The sequence below is a fragment of the Lucilia sericata genome, unplaced genomic scaffold (genome assembly GCF_015586225.1).
Source record: "Lucilia sericata isolate MDLA Ls3-8-SP2 unplaced genomic scaffold, ASM1558622v1 Contig000650F_arrow, whole genome shotgun sequence".
Taxonomy (NCBI): domain Eukaryota; kingdom Metazoa; phylum Arthropoda; class Insecta; order Diptera; family Calliphoridae; genus Lucilia; species Lucilia sericata.
The window spans coordinates 236,206-257,285 of NW_023994656.1; the positions used below are offsets into that span (position 1 = coordinate 236,206).

At 28.9% G+C, this 21,080-nt stretch overlaps 3 protein-coding genes across 3 annotated transcripts; all 3 read left to right on the forward strand.

The window, feature by feature from the left end:
• The first annotated feature begins 1,104 nt into the window (after window positions 1–1,104).
• Window positions 1,105–1,959, forward strand: LOC119607045 (putative gustatory receptor 28b). The gene has a single exon (XM_037960775.1). It carries the CDS (start codon window positions 1,105–1,107, stop codon window positions 1,957–1,959), a length of 855 nt encoding a protein of 284 aa, XP_037816703.1.
• A 3,379-nt stretch (window positions 1,960–5,338) lies between these two features.
• Window positions 5,339–9,393, forward strand: LOC119607046 (putative gustatory receptor 28b). Its single transcript, XM_037960776.1, has 2 exons — window positions 5,339–6,019; window positions 9,373–9,393. Exons 1-2 carry the CDS (start codon window positions 5,339–5,341, stop codon window positions 9,391–9,393), a joined length of 702 nt encoding a protein of 233 aa, XP_037816704.1.
• Window positions 9,394–9,740: 347 nt separating this feature from the next.
• On the forward strand, window positions 9,741–15,011 carry LOC119607047 (putative gustatory receptor 28b). The gene is made up of 4 exons (XM_037960777.1): window positions 9,741–10,373; window positions 14,190–14,591; window positions 14,657–14,815; window positions 14,889–15,011. Exons 1-4 carry the CDS (start codon window positions 9,741–9,743, stop codon window positions 15,009–15,011), a joined length of 1,317 nt encoding a protein of 438 aa, XP_037816705.1.
• Window positions 15,012–21,080: the final 6,069 nt, after the last annotated feature.

Consider the following 21,080-nt stretch of genomic DNA (forward strand, 5'->3'; position numbering starts at 1 on the left):
TTTTCACTAAAACTTTAGTTTTTTACTACAAAATCAATTTTCCATTAAAAACTCCAACTTTTCAGCTAAAAATCTAATTTGCCATGGAAAATAAATTTTTTTATGGAAAATCAAAATTTTCAATAAATATCGTAATCTTTGTTTTATACACCATCCTAATGTATACACACAAGATTTTGGTCAAAATATTTAATATTAACTCGAAAGTGTGAGTTTGTATGCAAATTTCGGACCGAACAAATACCGGCAAAACACAATATGATTATGATAATATTATGATGATTATTATGTATTACTATATATGAGCCAATGACTAAATCAACAAAAAACAATAAAAAGTTATTGTATTCTCTTGCAAATATATGACATTAGGATGGTCCTGTTTTTAAGGCAAAGTAAAAGGGACGATGTTGCCAACAAAAATATAAATTTTGTTGCTTTAATTTCTTAAAATAAACTTAATTTGTTTGAAAAAAATTCAAAGAATTGTTCGATTTCGATTATAGCGTCTCTCACAAATCTTTCATATGACAGAAAGTTTCAACTTACGAATGAGTTAAAAGATCTCTGGGAAAGCTTTTTAGCTGATAATATCCGTAACTTTGATTTTTAGGACCTCCCTAATATACATTTGTATTAATATACACTTCTCACTTTTACACTTTCAATATGTATGAGTATAATTTTTAATATCCTGTTGATATTTACTCTATTATCTAAAATAACAGAGCTGTCAATAAATTTATTCTAAAATTAGTAAATAATTTTAAGATTTTTCTAAAAAAGTGATTTAATAAAGTTTAGCAAAAACATTCTTGGAAAGTTTGGATGTAACATCAAAAACATTTATTTTTGCTTTATTTATAATTATTAAAGAATTTACTATTTTAAGTTCTGCTTTGGAACAGGGACTTATGTATGTATTAATCACATGTAAGAGGATATGGCAAAAATACCAACATACATATTTATATCTCCAGCAACATGTAGGAAGTGTTTTGCAACAAATTTCATTTTAGTACTGTTTAAGAGCTCTCTTGCAAAGGATCTTTTTAAAACTTAAGTTTAACATTTTAAAACCAGAAAAAATTAACAATTAAAAAAATGTTTTCACAAATTGTTTCGGATAAAATTGATAGATTTCGCAAAAGTTTTATTTCAAATCAAGTGTTTGAGGCCTTGCAGCCGTTATTTTTTCTCACCTTTCTATACGGTTTAACGCCATTTCGTGTTATCAAAAATAAAGATGGCGAAAGTAATGTGCAAATGTCATTTTTCGGTTTTGTTAATATTGCCGTTTATATATTGTTGTATGGCTGCTGTTATATAATCTCACTGCTGCAAGACGAAACTATGGTGGGATATTTTTTTCGCACGAAAATTTCCAATGTCGGTGATACAATGCAGATTTGTAATGGTCTTATAACCGGTGCCGTTATATACATTTCGGCCGTGACTCAAAGACGAAAATTACTAAGGGTCTGTCGTATACTCTATTGTTTGGATACGAATTTCGCTAATATTGGCATAAAAGTGAAATATTCGCGTATTTATCGTTATTCTATAGTGATGATTATATTTCAAACTGTTGTGATTGGTGTGTATTTTGCCGGTGTTTTTCGTTTGCTGAAATCGATGAAAGTTACACCATCGTTTAGTGTTTGTGTTACATTCTTTTTGCAACATTCTGTCTTATCGATTGCCATATGTTTGTTTTGTTTTATGGCACGCAGCTTTGAACGACGTTTGGTAATATTGAATAAGGTGAGTGAAAAGGTGGTTAAGGCCTATTTGAGCATACAAAAACAATATAAAAGTATTTATGTAATATTTATGAATTGCGTGTTAATTTGTTTGATGTTTAAATCCCTATTGGGTAATAATATTAAGAAAAATAGTGTTCCCAAAAATTTCGAGGTAATAAATCTCTATATGACCTCCAAAGGAATAGCAGAATAATTATTTAATAGAACATATTCAAATTTTAAGAATAAATAAAATAAATGTTCTACTTATAAATGTAATTGTTTGGTTATCATAAATAGGGCAACCCATGTACGATCCATCCATGATTGAAAAAATTTAATTGGAAAAGCTTGAACTTGTTTAGTGAGCAACTTCGTTAAGAAACGTTTAAAACGATAGATTCTTGTCGGGGGGGTCTAATATTGAATGTAATTCTTTAGAATACACTGAAAAAAAACTTGTATAATCTCTATTACGCTTACGTTACGGTTGAAGCTGAAGAGCTGATATTTGGACAGAAATGAGGTTCGAACAGGAAATTTGATTTTATTCAAACTTATAGCATCATTTTTTTTGAGAAATTTTTTGATTTAGTAACACTAATGGGATGTTACTTGGAAATCCCTTACAAAGAACTATTTTGAGTTTTTTGTAATATTGACCTTATAAACATGAAATTAAGCATAAAGAGCACGTAGTAAATAAAAATCTATAAAAGGGAACTTTTTGGTACTTTTTCGTTCTTCAAAAGGTACTTTTTGCATGTTTCTATAGTATTGAACCTAGAAACATGAAATTAAGCTGTAGAGCTCGGACTATAAAAGGGGACTTTTTGGTACTTGAAACATAAAGTTAAACATTCAGAATTTTAAGTGAATGAAAATCTGTAAGAAAGGATTTTTGGTACTTTTTCGTTCTTCAACTGGTATTTAAACAGTCAAAAAGTTTTATTGGATTCAAATGAAAGGACAGGAAAGAAAGGCGGAAATCCCATTTTGGATACCTTGGCCAGGTTAACAGTTGCTTTTAGACATTATAGGGGAAAAATATATCTTTCAGCCTTTATATAGATTAAAGCAAAGGAGGAAATCTTTGCTCATCTCATATATTAAGACCAAAAGAGTGATGAACTATTGGCATTAACACAGCATACTGATTGATTTAAAATTTATAAAACGGGAGTTTCTCGTACTTTTTCGTCAATCATACATATAGTATCCGGATAGAATGAAATTTATAAGAGTAAACTTTTTACTTTTAACATACATCGTATTAATTGAATAAAAGGGAACTTTCTTCTACTTTTACGTTTTCCATCTTGTATTTTTTTTTACACTATAGTATAGTGCACTACGATAAAGGGAATATAAGATTCGGCTTATCCGAATATAGGACTCTTACATGTTTTTCTTCTCGGTTCCCTTTATATAATATGAGACTATTTTACATACGATGCGTTCATTCCATAAATCTACAAGTCGTTTATCGTGTATTTGAAACATTTTCATATTTCTCATTCATAGTAGGGTAGAAGGGGGACCATACGCCACTTTTTTTTTTTTTGAGGCGGCCTCAAATTAAAACCACAATACATATTCTTAATTTTTTTCTTGGTTCGGATACTTAGATATGTTAGCTTTAGTTTTATTCCTTTCAATCTTTCCTAAGTCATCCTCATGTACATATTTTTTTAACTTTTTCGCACTGACCAAAAACGGCGATACCGCCCCATCCATGGGGTAAATGCGCCAAGGGGATGGGGCAGATTTGTTATTAGTAAAATAAAAGATAAAATTACAAAAATAAAAACTTATTTTGCTGTTTTATACTTTAATTCATTAAACAAAATATAATAAACCAGATATTTATTGTTTATTTCACAAAACTTAACAAAAAAATTAAAACAAATTATTACTGATTTTTTTATATTTTAACCAAATTTTGTTCTACATCAAAAGCATTACATATATTTGGCGCATGTGCCCCACGGGCAGTTCTGGGCTATAGTTTCAATTTTTTTCGGGCTTCAAATTATATTATCGAAAATATTATTATGTCTTATTGTTCACTATTATTGACGTTCTAATACTGACCAATATATTTTTTCTATCACAAAAACTAAAAAAGTTAGCACAAAAAGTTCACACAGTAAAATATTTTCACAGCCCTTTGAAAAACAATTAATCATCTCTGCCTCCCATCATATGTAAAGTTAATGTTTCAAATTTTCAGGAATGATAAATAATCGATAAACGAAAACAAAATTTGATAATGCGATAAAATCGATTACTCAGTTTTCAAGTTATTCGCTATTGGCAGATGTGCCCCTATGGCGTATGATCCCCCTTCTACCCTATAGAGCATCCAAATGTTGGGAGACTGGGGTTTAAGCACTAAGCAGTAGTATGAGTTTAATAAGAGTTAAAGTTATGACACCAGAAGTTTAAACTTTTATTTATTCGGACATAAGCATTCTCGGACCAGCACTTGGGAATCGTTGCTCTAGAGTAACACCAATTGTATTCTTATTCATTAACCCAAATAAATATTTAGTTATATATTTATTTCTTGTTAACTAAAATAATAATGTCAACAATTTAATTAAACTAAATTGAAATATATGTATTATTTTTGGTCTAAATAATATTTATTATTGTTAAATAAACATTATAACTAATATAATTTACTATTAATATACATACTTAACATAACACTGATTCCAAATATCTCACGCTCTTTATCTTGAAAATATAACACTTATTTATGGCAAGACTAGCATAACTCAAAAACGTCGTTTCGAGAAAAAAAGCATTTAAAACATTCTGGCATTTTACAAATACTTAAATAAATTTGAAACAATACGTTTATCATCTGAATTAGAAAAATGTTCGCTAATAAAAAGATATAAGTTGTAGTTCAGATATTAACTATCATAAATCACTCTCACACCGAAAATAGTGGACATTTTTAAAAATCATAAGGCCATATGAAAGATCTTTCAATGATACATATTTGCTGGTATTTAGTTCAAAAATCCCTAATATAGAGTTAAACAAGTCTTGTAATAAATGAGAATAACGGCTTAAACTAATTCATCAGTTTTTATTTATTTAAATTACAATTCTTGTTAATTATACTTTTAATAAGTTCTATTAGCACAATGGCAAACAACAATTAACAATTACATGAGTGGTGGGATAAGCAAAACCTTCATTCATACACGTTTTTCGTTTTTTAACCACAACAACAACATCTCAATTGTAAATATACATATAGACTGGTTGGTTTTTTCCAATTTTCATTACAGACAGAAAAATGTTTGATGGTTTAAATATTCCATCAAGGGTGTTATTAAAACATCAACAACCACGCATTGTGGCAGCAATGAATTGCAACAGGTTTATGACGGTTAATACACAAACAATAAGAAAAGGACAAACGAAACAGGACACAGGACATTAAAGTTAAGAAGCCAACAACAACAACAACAACAAATAACAATTTTGTTTGCTTGTTTCCTACTCGTACTCGTTTCAACATGCAAATTATTTTCTAAAAAAACTTTTCAGTTGTCGCTTTGACTTTCACAAGAATGGACGAAGAAAATTCTGAAATGCCACAATTAGATAATACCGTGCGTAGTCGCATACGAAGATTTTTTTCCGCTAAACGTTTATACGAATGTCTACAACCGTTACTCTTTCTCACCTATTGGCATGGGCTAACGCCTTTCTATATAAAAAGTAACTCCAAAGGTGTCAAGTATTTAAAACATTCCATTTGGGGTTACATCAATGTCGGTGTCCATATAGTGATCTATAGTGTTTGTTACATTTTAACTTTGATGAATGATTGTGAAACGGTGGCGGGATATTTTTTTCGTTCGCGCATTACACATTTCGGTGATTTTCTACAGATTCTAAGTGGTTTTATTGGCGTGACAGTGATTTATCTTACGGCCATAATACCCAAACATTATGTTCAGCGTAGTTTGGAAATTATGCAAACTATGGACGATCAATTGCAAGGTGTCGGCATTAAGATAATGTACAGCAAAGTTTTACGTTTCAGTTATATTTATATTTTGTGTATGGTATCGGCAAATTTGGGTTATACGATTTTTAGTTTCCAATTGTTGAAATCGGCCAATGAGACGCCTTCGGCTTCGTTGCATGTAACCTTTGTGCTGCAACATACAGTGGTGTTGTTTGCCTTGGCCATGTATTCATGTTTTACGAAAATGATTGAAATGCGTTATAATATGATGCACAGGGTGAGTTTAACATTGATTTAAATTTTTATAAAAAAATATGAGGATCCTGGTAAAAAATTTTATATTATGAACCATAATTTAATATTTTTTAAAGTTTTAATCTCGAGCGGAATTTTTATTTAGAAACTTTGATTGAATTAAAACATACGACTCGTAACTTTAATTGAATTGACCAAAGACGGTTATAGGACCAAAATGTGCCGGGGGTTTCAGAACAAGAAATCCAAGCAGTATCGGAATGCGTAATTAGGGTAGAGTAAATATGGCGCCAATACTGGTTAACATATTAACCGACAGCCAGAAGGCAATTTAGGTGATATCAGGTGATAGGGTTGTTGGATTGAATGCTTTAACCGAATAATTTCCCAGAAGTAAGCTTTCATATGAATATCAGGAATATTAATTACCTCCAAGAAACTGAGTTTTTGAACATTGGACGATAATATCCTCATTGATCACTATAACAACAGCGCACCACTGGCCCGATAGTGTCCTAGGAGCATATCTTCGGGTTAGATGTAGTATACATCGTCTTATCAAACTAATCCTTAAACTTGAATGTAAATCAGTCAAGATATATTTAAAAACATATTTTCATAGGTTTTTTTCTAATATTAGGATCAATTATAAAAGGTTTATAGAAAAAATTTACATATATTGTTTGAATATATATATATATATATTTTATAAACCTTTCGTATATTATTATGAATAAACCATTGAAAGAAACTCTTTGGAAAAAATTATTATTTCTTTTCAAATTCCAAGTAATGTAATTTGATACTTTAATTATATTTACCAATTTTTCTAGAACAATTACCAACCCTTTAATTTATTATAAAAATTGTGCGAAGTACATTCAATGTTTAACATTATGAGTATATTTTTCAAACTCCAAAAATTTTCCATTAAGCAGTTACAAGATTTTTGTCCCAAATAATTTTCAGAAAAATAACTCCCAAAAGAGTAAAATTTAATCCCGAAAAAGTCTGTCCGAACAGAACTAAAACAGAACTAGAACAGAACTAAAACAGAACTAAAACAGAACTAGAACAGAACTAGAACAGAACTAGAACAGAACTAGAACAGAACTAGAACAGAACTAGAACAGAACTAGAACAGAACTAGAACAGAACTAGAACAGAACTAGAACAGAACTAGAACAGAACTAGAACAGAACTAGAACAGAACTAGAACAGAACTAGAACAGAACTAGAACAGAACTAGAACAGAACTAGAACAGAACTAGAACTGAACTAGAACAGAACTAGAACAGAACTAGAACAGAACCAGAACAGAACTAGAACAGAACTAGAACATAACTAGAACAGACTAGAACAGAACTAGAACAAAACAGAACTAGAACAGAACTAGAACAAACTAGAACAGAACTGAACAGAACTAGAACATAACTAGTAACAGAACTAGAACAGAACTAGAACAGAACTAGAACAGAACTAGAACAGAACTAGAACAGAACTAGAACAGAACTAGAACAGAACTAGAACAGAACTAGAACAGAACTAGAACAGAACTAGACGAACGAGAACAGAACTAGAACAGAACTAGAACAGAACTAGAACAGAACTAGAACGAGAACTAGAACAGAAACTAGAACAGAACTAGAACCAGAAACTAGAACAGAGAACGAGAACAGAACTAGAACAAACTAGAACAGAACTAGAACAGAACTAGAACAGAACTAGAACATAGACTAGAACAGAACTAGTAACAGAACTAGAACAGAACTAGAAACAGAACTAGAACAGAACTAGAACAGATAGAACAGAACTAGAACAGAACTAGAACAGAACTAGAACAGAACTAGAACAGAACTAGAACAGAACTAGAACAGAAACTAGAACAGAACTATAACAGAACTAGAACAGAACGAGAACAGAACAGAACTAGAACAGAACTAGAACAGAACTAGAACAGAACTAGAACAGAACTAGAACAGAACTAGAACAGAACTAGAACAGAACTAGAACAGAACTAGAACAGAACTAGAACAGAACTAGAACAGAACTAGAACAGAACTAGAACAACTAGAACAGAACTAGAACAGAACTAGAACAACTAGAACAGAACTAGAACAGACTAGAACAGAACTAGAACAGAACTAGAACAGAACTAGAACAGACTAGAACAGAACTAGAACAGAACTAGACAGAACTAGAACAGAACTAGAACAGAACTAAACAACTAAACAGAACTAGAACAGAACTAGAACGAACTGAACAGAACTAGAACTAGAACTAGAACAGAACTAGAACAGAACTAGAACAGAACTAGAACAGAACTAGAACAGAACTAGAACAGAACTAGAACAGAACTAGAACAGAACTAGAACAGAACTAGAACAGAACTAGAACAGAACTAGAACAGAACTAGAACAGAACTAGAACAGAACTAGAACAGAACTAGAACAAAACTAGAACAGAACTAGAACTAGAACACAACTAGAACAGTACTAGAACAGAACTATCCGATTGGATGTCTATTAGGGTTATGACAAGGCAATCACATTAATAATAAAATTCATGTCTTTTTGCGGGTCATTTTGGTAAAAAATCTTTTGCACCAAATATTTGACCGTCTGTTAATTAAAATCAGTTTTTTGGAGGCCCGAAATATCGTTTGAAATAAATTTTAATATAATTTCCAACATAAATATTTTGTTAAAAAAGTAAGTAAGGGTAATTTTAATTTTTTCGGTAATGGTATTACGGTAATGTTTAGATTCGTATTTGTAATTGTATATTAAAAAAATAATGGTATATTTTATTATAAAATATAAATTGAACTGCAAGTAAATTTATTTAATCGGTTTATAAAGATCACAAACTCCCTAAATAAAATACGCAAATGATCAGAGATAACACAAATGCGTTCAGATTAATTGCCTCTATAATGTTAACATTTATGTTTCTATATAATTTAAATCAAAATACTGTAATCACACTAGGACTTATAATTATTTCCATGTTCATAATTACCCTGCCGTTCGGAGTGACTGTTTCAAACTAGTACTTTTCATCAAATTTATTGTTATCCTGGTAAAAGCAATATTACTAAAAAAAAAAAGTTAAAATGTATACCTACTCCGCAACTATCGGGTTCTAGTGATAATTCGTTGAAACACGAACAATTTATTGAAACAAATTATAAATACATATTACTAATGTCTGGCATTTTAATTTGTATTTTGGTTACTTATTATTTATTGTTTAAAAGGTGGTTTATTTTTTATTGTTTACTAAATAAAATTAAATCACAGAGTATCATTTAGTTATGTCAATATTTCTGTTCAAAAACAATTATATTTAATAACTATATGGGTTTTTCTTTAGTGCAAAAAAAGTGCTGTCTAAGACATGTTAACAGACCCTAATAAGTGAAAGTTGTCAGAAAGTCACTTAAGAAATCTTTCAACATTTTATAAAACGAGGGTCCTATAGAGTTTTTGCAATCTAATACAATCACAGAAAATAATCCAGTTATCTTAGCTTAACAATTTCGCGTAAAGTCCACACACAACCCTCCTATTTTAAAAACTCTTTAAAAATGTATATACTGACATTAAACAACTGACAAACTTTTTTAACAAGAATAAAAATAACTTCTACATTCCGCAAAATGGTATAAAAACCTGAAAATTTTAAGTAAAAAATTTAGTACATCACCTCCAGTTCAATTCGTATTAAGAACACATTCAAAAATGAAATCATTTTGTTACGAATTTTTCAAACCCAAAGATTCGTATTCCGCTGAAAGAACTTTACTCGCCATAACTTTTGTAATGGGTCTTACGCCATTACGCGTTCGGGGATCTGAAGGCAAACGCCAAATGTCTATATCATATTTGGGATTTGGCATCACCGTCTTACAGGGAATATTTTTTGTCTATTGTTTTATACATTCATTTCTGGTGGACGAATCTATAGTGGGTTACTTTTTCAAAACGGAAATTTCGAAAATCGGTGATATTTTACAAAAGTTCATTGGTCTCAGCGGTATGCTTATACTATTCGGTGTTAGTTTGAGGAAAAGTCGTGACATGATCTATATGTATCATACGATAGCGGTTATAGATTCGAGATTTTTAAATTTGGGTGTGGAGTTTAATTACCGTTATATTATGAAATTTAGACATTCGAAATTGGTTATGGTAACGATAGTTTGTGTGGGCTATTTGGCCAGCAGTTTGTGGATGTTGTTTCACAATCAAATATGGCCTTCATTTCAAGCGGTAGTGGCATTTTTTGTACCGCATATATTTTTGTTATGTGTAGTGGTTTTAAATGTTTCGTTTGTAATGCGTTTTTGGCAACATTTCGATTTGTTAAATAAGGTAAGTGAACAGAACTAGAACATAACTATAACAGAACTAGAACAGAACTAGAACAGAGCTAGAACAGAACTATAACAGAACTAGAACAGAACTAAAACAGAACTAGAACAGAGCTAGAACAGAGCTAGAACAGAACTATAACAGAACTAGAACAAAACTAGAACAGAACTAGAACAGAACTAGAACAGAACTAGAACAGAACTAGAACAGAACTAGAACAGAACTAGAACAGAACTAGAACAGAGCTAGAACAGAACTATAACAAAACTAGAACAGAACTAAAACAGAACTAGAACAGAGCTAGAACAGAGCTAGAACTAGAACTGAACTACAACTGAACTAGAACTGAACTAGAACTGAACTAGAACTGAACTAGAACTGAACTAGAACTGAACTAGAACTGAACTAGAACTGAACTAGAACTGAACTAAAACTGAACTAAAACTGAACTAAAACTGAACTATTTTTCAAAGTTAAAAATTTTAAACAAAATTGATTTGCAAATAAACTTTTTTCATTATTTTTGTATAGAAACCAATTTTTATTTTTGTTTTGCACAATGAAATTTTTTCACTTTTTATTAAGCATTATTATTAAATAAAAATAATCTAATAATACAGCGAGTAAACGATAACTGATTTGGGTTGAAGACAAAAAACTATTCAAACAAAATATTTCAAAATTAAACATTAAATAATTCTCTCTACTTTCATATGAGTGTCCGTATTTTTACAAAATATTTCACCCACTTTAATTTATTCCATACATGATATTGTAATTATTAATAATTACTTATTTAAAGTGGTTACAAATAAATTTCCCTTAACCTTAAAAATCTACCCCTTTACCACAGTAAAAAACTGAAGAAAAAACAAAAACAAATTGGTCACGTTTTTATGGACTCCACAATAAAAATAGAATTGATTCCTTGGAGTATTGCGGTTATAACATTTAAACATTTGTATATTTTCATTTTCAAACTTTAATTTAATTAATTATTTTGATAATATCATGTCACACATACAAACACTTTTATACTAAGACATAATTATTATAATTATTTACCAACAACAATATTACTCATTGTGTTGTTGGTAAATGAAAATAAAATATTTGAATTTCTAATTGTCTGCATTACTTTCAGACGACTGGTAGTCGGTCCGGTGTGTTTTTATTTTAACATTTAATAAAGAAAAATTTTAGTTTACCTTAATCTTCGTAGACAAGTGATGTGTGTTACCACTATTATACCCTTAAGTATAAGGATATTTTTGCATGATTTACATAAACCGCGAGATGTTTATGCCTGTTATCGTGTCCTATATTTGGCGGCTTTATTAACCGGTATAATACCGTTTCAATTCAGCTCCCAACCTAACAGGCATTTAAAAAATACTGTATTTGGATATCTAAATGTTTTAGCACGCATTGTATTCTACAGTTTTATCTTTGGCTGCAGCATGAGTGGCGATGAGCAATCACTATTGGCTCATTTTTATCACACTGAAGTATCGAGATTTACGGATTCATTGCAAAAATTCAATGGCATGTTTGCCATTCTATTAGTGTTAATATTTGGTCTTGTAGAACGTAATGTTTTGATAAGTTTAATGCAACAATATGAAGTTGTGGAATTACATTTCTCGCGTCTTGGTGTACAATTCCAGCAAAAAAGATGTGCTTGCAGGATAAACTTGACAATATTATTAATGTTTTTGGCCAATTGTTCTTTTATTATTTATGGTCATTTTTTGATTTTTGTTCATAATGACATATATCTTTCGTGGATTGCCATCTTTTCGTTTTACTCACCTCACACTATAATCAGTATTGTGGTGGTGGTTTTCTATACGTCCTTATTTAAAATAACACATTATTTTAAAGCAGTAAATGAGGTAATTTTATTTGAAATAGTAAATGTTATGTGCCAATGTATTTAGTAAATATTTAATGTTTATTTAATATTATTAATGAAATTGCATTATTATAAAAGTTGTTTATTGTATACATATGTTGTTAGTTTCGATGCTGTCATATTTCTGATATTCGTGTTCAGTAACAATTTCGACGTATGAGTGATATTGATTAATTGTTTACTATTAAAATGTCTCAAACGCCATGTATTTTAAAGCATTTTTACGTTGGTTAAGTGGTTTTACAATTGTCGCTGGAATTTTAATTTTATTTCAATTTTAAAATGATTCATTTAAATGTTTTAATGCGATACTAAAAAGTTTTTATTAGAAACCTTACATAGAAAGGTTTTAAATGCAATTTGTTAAAAAAAAACTTGTATATAAAGCTTTTTGGTAAAGTATTTTTTTTAATAAAGCATTTTCATTAAAAAGCGTTTGTTGTAAAAAGCTTTATTACAGCATTATTTATAAAATATAATGTGTTTTAAAATCATTTTATCAAAAAAGCTTTTCATGCCAACAATTTTTACTAAGTTTTTTACTAAGTTAAGTTTTTATAAAAAAAACTTTTCAGAAAAATATTTTGGTAAAAAGCTTTTTTTGTTAAACGGAGTTTTTTGTAAAAAGCATATCGTAAAAAAGCACTTCAAACTAAGTTTTTCACAAAGTAGCTTTTTAAGTTAAGTTTTTTATATAAAACTTTTTAGAAAAATATATTCGAAAAAAGCTCTTTTGTTAAAAAAAAATTTTTGCAAATAAAAACAAAAGATTTTTCATAAAAAATATTTTCCTAATTAAATAATTTTGCTAAATTGTTTTTTAAAAAACTTTATACAAGCTTTTTCCTAATAAAATAATTTCGTTAAAGAGATTTACATATACATAATTTTACTGCAAAAGCTTTTTATACAAAGCTTTTTAGTAAAAAGGTTTTTTATAAAAAGTTTTTCATATTAAGTTGTTAAAAAAAGACTTTTTAAGTTTTTTTTTTATAAAAAAGCTTTTTATAGTGAACTTTTTAGAAAAATATTATAGCAAAAGAAGTTTTGTGTTAAAAAGCATTTCATATAATTTTTTCATATAAAATGTTTCTTGTAAAAAACTATTTTTCTAAACAGCTTTCTTACAAAAACAACATCAAACATTTTATCTAATCTAAGCTAAATTGATTTTTATAGAGCTTTTTTATAAAAGGTTTTTCGTACAAAGCATTTCTAAAAAAATAATTTTGTTCAAAAGGTTTATATGCATAAAATTTACTACAAAATCTTGTTTTAGTAAAAAGTTCTTTAAAAAAAGCCTTTTTATAAAAAAGCTTTTTAGAAAAACAATTTTTTATAAAAAAGCTTTTCAGAAAAACAATTTTCATAAAAAATCAACCAAATATCATGCTTTTTGATTAAATTAATAATTTCTTTAAAAAGCTTTTTATTTATTCACAAACAACATTTTTATTTTATAAAATGTTTATAAAACAAAATTTCCATACAAAATCTAATTTATAAACGGTTTTTAAAATAAAAATTTTCTTTGTGAATAAGGGGGTTAGTATAAAAATCAAGCTATTTCAAAAAAATATTTTCGTAAAAAAAAACTTTTATTTTTAATATAAATATAAAAACACTGTTCATACTTAGTTTAAATACAAAACAATCCAATAAATAAAATCCAAAATAAAATTAGCTTTAGGACTAGAATTATATGGACCCAAAAGAAAAATTCAAACTGAAAACTAAAAGATGTTTTTGTTTTGAAGTTTAAGAGAAGCAAATAAATTATACGCAATAACGCAAAACGTATGAGTAATACTGAACTCTATTAAACATAAAATAATACTCATACGTAACCCATACATTTCAATTAAAATTTCCTGATAGAAATTTATTTATACTACTTTTAGGTTCTCAAAAATCTTTGTCATCAATGGGATACACGCAGCATTAAAACGATAACCCACAAACAACGTTCACTACAATGTCTCGACTCATTTTCCATGTACACCATTGTTTCGAAAAACCCAGCAGAAATTATACAAGAATCTATGGAAATACATCAGCTGATATGTGAAGCAGCCTCTACAGCTAATAAATATTTCACTTATCAATTGTTAACCATCATTTCTATAGCATTTTTAATCATAGTATTCGATGCCTACTATGTTTTGGAAACACTATTGGGAAAATCGAAAAGAGAAAGTAAATTTAAGACAGTGGAATTTGTAACATTCTTTTCGTGTCAAATGATTTTATATTTGATAGCGATCATATCAATTGTGGAGGGCAGTAATAGGGCTATTAAAAAGGTATTTTTTTAATTAATGTTAAAACTCATCATTTCTCATCTTTTTATTTTATTATGGCCTTTAAGAGCGAAAAAACTGGTGGCATTGTACATGCTTTATTGAATAAAGCTAAAACAGCTGATGTTAAGGAAAAACTTCAACAATTTTCTATGCAATTAATGCATTTGAAAATTAATTTTACTGCTGCGGGTTTATTTAACATTGATCGTACTTTATATTTTACGGTAAGTTTTTTTAAATTTATTTTGTATTTTTTGTTATATTTTATTTTATTTCTAAATTTTATTTTATTTCTAGATAAGTGGCGCTTTGACTACATATTTGATTATTTTACTACAATTCACCTCAAACTCTCCGCCGGTAACACAAAATGGGTGCGATCCATCTCTGGCTGTGTCACTAAATCAAACGGAAACTTAAAAAATAGCTTTTAAACACTTTTTTGTAAATGTATTTTTTAATCAAACGCTTATTAGATTGTAAAAAGCCTGCACAAATTTCAAATAGAAACTTTTTAGTGAAATATGATTTTAAAGGTATATATATACATATTTGCTAGAAGAATACAGAGTTTTTCCTTTCCTAAATTGGTAGATTGCCTATATATTTAATATAAAAGCACAAATCATATTACTTGGGCCATAACAGGGTTTGTTATGTCAATACGATTATCCTTGTTATAGACGATATACAAAATGATATTCAAGCACAAAATTATTTTATCAAATTTTAATAGATTTGTTATTCCATTATTTCTATTCAAACCCAGTTTATAAATCTTAAATGTTCCATATTTGAGTTAAAAATTTACCTGTCTAACTATTTGAGAATTGAGACCGTTGATCATGTTTAAATAAATTATTTTCTTAAAACAAATAAATTAATCTGTTTACAAATACTTTGACATATCAAACTAAATATTGTTAACTTTTTTCATATATTATGTTAAACGTTTAAATATTTAATGTGTTTTAATTAAATACACTAATATTTAATTAGCATTAATTAAATGTAAAAAAAAAATATTAAAACCATAAAGATTTTATAAATAAAGAACAAATACTACAATTTAAATAAATCAAAAATGTTATTGAAAAGTTATTTAGAGGTTAAGCATAGTAGTTATTTTAAATATTTAGAAAGCAAACTAATAATAATATGTGACATTTATCTACAGCCGACATCGACAGAGACTTACAACATAACTTATCTCCCTATAGTCTAGTCTATGTTAGTCTATAGTCTAGTTTAGTCTAGTCTATAGTCTAGTCTATAGTCTGTCTATAGTCTAGTCTATAGTCTAGTCTATCGTTTAGTCTATAGTATAGTCTATAGTCTAGTCTATAGTATAGTCTATAGTTTAGTCTATAGTCTAGGTCTATAGTCTAGTCTATAGTCTAGTCTATAGTCTAGTCTATAGTCTAGTCTATAGTCTAGTCTATAGTCTAGTCTATAGTCTAGTCTATAGTCTAGTCTATAGTCTAGTCTATAGTCTAGTCTATAGTCTAGTCTATAGTCTAGTCTATAGTCTAGTCTATAGTCTAGTCTATAGTCTAGTCTATAGTCTAGTCTATAGTCTAGTCTATAGTCTAGTCTATAGTCTAGTCTATAGTCTAGTCTATAGTCTAGTCTATAGTCTAGTCTATAGTCTAGTCTATAGTCTAGTCTATAGTCTAGTCTATAGTCTAGTCTATAGTCTAGTCTATAGTCTAGTCTATAGTCTAGTCTATAGTCTAGTCTATAGTCTAGTCTATAGTCTAGTCTCTATCTAGTCTATAGTCTAGTCTATAGTCTAGTCTATAGTCTAGTCTATAGTCTAGTCATAGTCTAGTCTATAGTCTAGTCTATAGTCTAGTCTATAGTCTAGTCTATAGTCTAGTCTATAGTATTCCTGATAGTATAGTCTATAGTATAGTCTATAGTCTAGTCTATAGTCTAGTCTATAGTCTAGTCTATAGTCTTAGTCTATAGTCTAGTCTATAGTCTAGTCTATAGTCTAGTCTATAGTCTAGTCTATAGTCTAGTCTATAGTCTAGTCTATAGGTCTAGTTATAGTTAGTCTATAGTCTAGTCTATAGTCTAGTCTATAGTCTAGTCTATAGTCTAGTCTATAGTCTAGTCTATAGTCTAGTCTATGTCTAGTCTATAGTCTAGTCTATAGTTCTAGTCTATTCTAGTCTTAGTCTATAGTCTATAGTCGATAGTCTATAGTCTAGTCTATAAGTCTAGTCTAGTCTATAGTCTAGTCTATAGTCTAGTATAGTCTAGTCTATAGTCTAGTCTATGTCTATAGTCTATAGTCTAGTCTATAGTCTAGTCTATAGTCTAGTCTATAGTCTAGTCTATAGTCTAGTCTATAGTCTATAGTCTAGTCTATAGTCTAGTCTATAGTCTAGTCTATAGTCTAGTCTATAGTCTAGTCTATAGTCTAGTCTATAGTCTAGTCTATAGTCTAGGTCTATAGTCTAGTCTATAGTCTAGTCTATAGTCTAGTCTATAGTCTAGTCCTATAGTCTAGTCTATAGTCTAGTCTATAGTCTAGTCTATAGTCTAGTCTATAGTCTAGTCTATAGTCTAGTCTATAGTCTAGTCTATAGTCTAGTCTATAGTCTAGTCTATAGTCTAGTCTATAGTCTAGTCTATAGTCTAGTCTATAGTCTAGTCTATAGTCTAGTCTATAGTCTAGTCTATAGGTCTAGTCTATAGTCTAGTCTATAGTCTAGTCTATAGTCTAGTCTATAGTCTAGTCTATAGTCTAGTCTATAGTCTAGTCTATAGTCTAGTCTATAGTCTAGTCATAGTCTAGTCTATAGTCTAGTCTATAGTCTAGTCTATAGTCTAGTCTATTGTCTAGTCTATAGTCTAGTCTATAGTCTAGTCTATTGTCTAGTCTATAGTCTAGTCTATAGTCTAGTCTATAGTCTAGTCTATAGTCTAGTCTATTGTCTAGTCTATAGTCTAGTCTATTGTCGTCTATAGTCTAGTCTATAGTCTAGTCTATAGTCTAGTCTATAGTCTAGTCTATAGTCTAGTCTATAGTCTAGTCTATAGTCTAGTCTATAGTCTAGTCTATAGTCTAGTCTATAGTCTAGTCTATAGTCTAGTCTATAGTCTAGTCTATAGTCTAGTCTATAGTCTAGTCTATAGTCTAGTCTATAGTCTAGTCTAGTCTAGTCTATAGTCTAGTCTATAGTCTAGTCTATAGTCTAGTCTATAGTCTAGTCTATAGTCTAGTCTATAGTCTAGTCTATAGTCTAGTCTATAGTCTAGTCTATAGTCTAGTCTATAGTCTAGTCTATAGTCTAGTCTATAGTCTAGTCTATAGTCTAGTCTATAGTCTAGTCTATAGTCTAGTCTATAGTCTAGTCTATAGTCTAGTCTATAGTCTAGTCTATAGTCTAGTCTATAGTCTAGTCTATAGTCTAGTCTATAGTCTAGTCTATAGTCTAGTCTATAGTCTAGTCTATAGTCTAGTCTATAGTCTAGTCTATAGTCTAGTGTATAGTCTAGTCTATAGTCTAGTCTATAGTCTAGTCTATAGTCTAGTCTATAGTCTAGTCTATAGTCTAGTCTATAGTCTAGTCTATAGTCTAGTCTATAGTCTAGTCTATAGTCTAGTCTATAGTCTAGTCTATAGTCTAGTCTATAGTCTAGTCTATAGTCTAGTCTATAGTCTAGTCTATAGTCTAGTCTATAGTCTAGTCTATAGTCTAGTCTATAGTCTAGTCTATAGTCTAGTCTATAGTCTAGTCTATAGTCTAGTCTATAGTCTAGTCTATAGTCTAGTCTATAGTCTATAGTCTAGTCTATAGTCTATAGTCTAGTCTATAGTCTAGTCTATAGTCTAGTCTATAGTCTAGTCTATAGTCTAGTGTATAGTCTAGTCTATAGTCTAGTCTATAGTTTAGTGTATAGTCTAGTGTATAGTCTAGTCTATAGTCTAGTCTATAGTCTAGTCTATAGTCTAGTCTATAGTCTAGTCTATAGTCTAGTCTATAGTCTAGTCTATAGTCTAGTCTATAGTCTATAGTCTAGTCTATGGTCTAGTCTATAGTCTAGTCTATAGTCTAGTCTATAGTCTAGTCTAGTCTATAGTCTAGTCTATAGTCTAGTCTATAGTCTAGTCTATAGTCTAGTTTATAGTCTAGTCTATAGTCTAGTCTATAGTCGTCTATAGTCTAGTCTATAGTCTAGTCTTTAGTCTAGTCTATCTAGTCTATAGTCTAGTCTATAGTCTAGTCTAGTCTATAGTCTAGTCTATAGTCTAGTCTATAGTCTAGTCTATAGTCTAGTCTATTCTATAGTCTAGTCTATAGTCTAGTCTAGTCTAGTCTATAGTCTATAGTCTAGTCTATAGTTAGTCTATAGTAGTCTAGTCTAGTCTATCCCAGACTTTCCTTTTTTCTATTAAAAATTTTAACAGCTTTTCAACTCAATAATAACGTAAATTATGAAGATTTTTCTTAAATTTAGTATAAAAATCTAAAATTGTAGCTCTACCCAAAAAAAAAGTCTTATTAAATTGATTTATTACTCATAAAAAAAAACAAAACAAAATAAGAAATGTCACAATGTCAAGTATCAATAAAATATAACTACAAACACCTTTAAATGTCAATAATAACACCCAATACAAAAATACCTCTTCCTTATGTCGTAGGTAGCAAACAAGGAGGTTTCAAACTAGAGGAATTTTAAAATAAATTACTTTTAACGAATATTTTAAAGATTTTTATAATGATATCTTTTAAATTATTTGAAATTACTTTTAAGAAAGCCAATATAAATCACATATCCTGGAAAATGTGAAAAATATATTAATCATAATGTCAATTCTATTATGCCTTATATAGGGTTTATTATGTCTTCTCATTTTCCCCTTCGAGAGTAATCATAAATGTATGAGAATGATATACACTTATAATAAACAACATTCTTTTTAATTTGTTGTCTTTAGTTTACAAGTATGATGACACTGACAATGGCAATAACCGTAAACACTTATTTGTTATTTGACATACGTTATATTGAATAAATAGTTATTGTATGTATGAAGATGTGCTTTATATATTGTAGTTTTTCATATGGTTTTATACATACTTATAGTTTTCCAGTAATGATAATATTTAATTGAATTTTTCTTACGTCATATTAGAATAATAAATAAATACTATTTTAAAATATTTTAAACTAGACAGTATGTAAGGTAAGAAGAGTTAAGTTGTAACCATAAATCAATAAATTTAAACAAAATATTAATATAAATGTTTATAAAAAGTTTTCACATGAAATTCCTCTTATAATTTAATTTAACTTGCAACAAACACAAACATTCTCATAGTTATAGATTAGATTTTAAATTAGAAATTTTAATATACCTACACTAGTTACCTCTGAAGCTACAGGTATACATTTAAGTATATTGAAACATACTTTAAAACATTATTAATTACGGTACAATGAAATAAAATTAAGTTTGTATTTTATCATTAACACTATTCCAGTTGCTAGAAATGCAGGGTGCCTAGTCACATGCAAGTATGTATGTAATTAGTTTGTAATAGTCAATAATACAATACGTGTTATTTATAAGTAATTGAATGTTAATATATTTTAATTAAAAATGCATATAAATAATTATGATGCACAGATAAGCTAAAACAATCTACTTTCAAAATCATTACAATTCTCTCGAGGTTTATTAAGTAATTAATTTAATAATTACTTAATTTAATTCTAGTCTTTTTTCTAACCATCAAAAAAAACTTTAGTCAAATTTTACCTCCTTAGGTCTTGTTCAATATGCCCTATTCAATCTGACGGACAAATATTGCTTAGGTTTTGAGCAAGGACAATGGCTAAAAGACAACAACAAATTATACACAGTACGAATATTTGTAAAAAAATTATTTTTAAATCAAACTCGAACATTTTAAAAACGAAATTTCTTTTTAATTGGAAATGAAATGGCTAAGAAGTAACCAATTAATGGACCATTATTTTTGCAAAAAGACATTCATATTCTGTTCACCGCAGTATTGAACATGAAAGACGATGGGACGATAAAAAATCGAATCTCTTTTCTTTTATCCTTTTTCTTTTATCCTTCATTAAGTGCGAAAGGAGTTTACGATTCTTGCTCATTAGATATATGGATTGTTAAATATATATATATATTTTTTTAATATTTCAAAACAGATTTTTCAAAGTGTATGACCATCTAAAAGAAAAGTGGACTCACAAATACAATTAAAACGATGGAAATTTAATATGGCAAAAACAATTAAAGTGCGTATATTTTTGATACGTAACTTATATAAATATATTTTGGGTCTAATGGAATGAAGTCAATTAAATAATACACCGAGAGATTTATGCCTTATTAGATTAGAAATTATTATAAATATAAATAAAAATAACATTTGAATCAACAGACATACAATGATATAGAAATAAAAGAGAGGGAAATAATTCTATAACTTCTAAATG

Bases quoted from the DNA above. Each gene is read 5' to 3' on its own strand.
- LOC119607045 (XM_037960775.1), top strand. From the start codon at position 1,105: ATGTTTTCACAAATTGTTTCGGATAAAATTGATAGATTTCGCAAAAGT.
- LOC119607046 (XM_037960776.1), top strand. From the start codon at position 5,339: ATGGACGAAGAAAATTCTGAAATGCCACAATTAGATAATACCGTGCGT. The intron at 6,020-9,372 runs GTGAGTTTAACA...GTTTTTCTTTAG, and splicing joins GTTATAATATGATGCACAGG to TGCAAAAAAAGTGCTGTCTA.
- LOC119607047 (XM_037960777.1), top strand. From the start codon at position 9,741: ATGAAATCATTTTGTTACGAATTTTTCAAACCCAAAGATTCGTATTCC. The intron at 10,374-14,189 runs GTAAGTGAACAG...TACTACTTTTAG, and splicing joins ATTTCGATTTGTTAAATAAG to GTTCTCAAAAATCTTTGTCA. The intron at 14,816-14,888 runs GTAAGTTTTTTT...TTTTATTTCTAG, and splicing joins ATCGTACTTTATATTTTACG to ATAAGTGGCGCTTTGACTAC.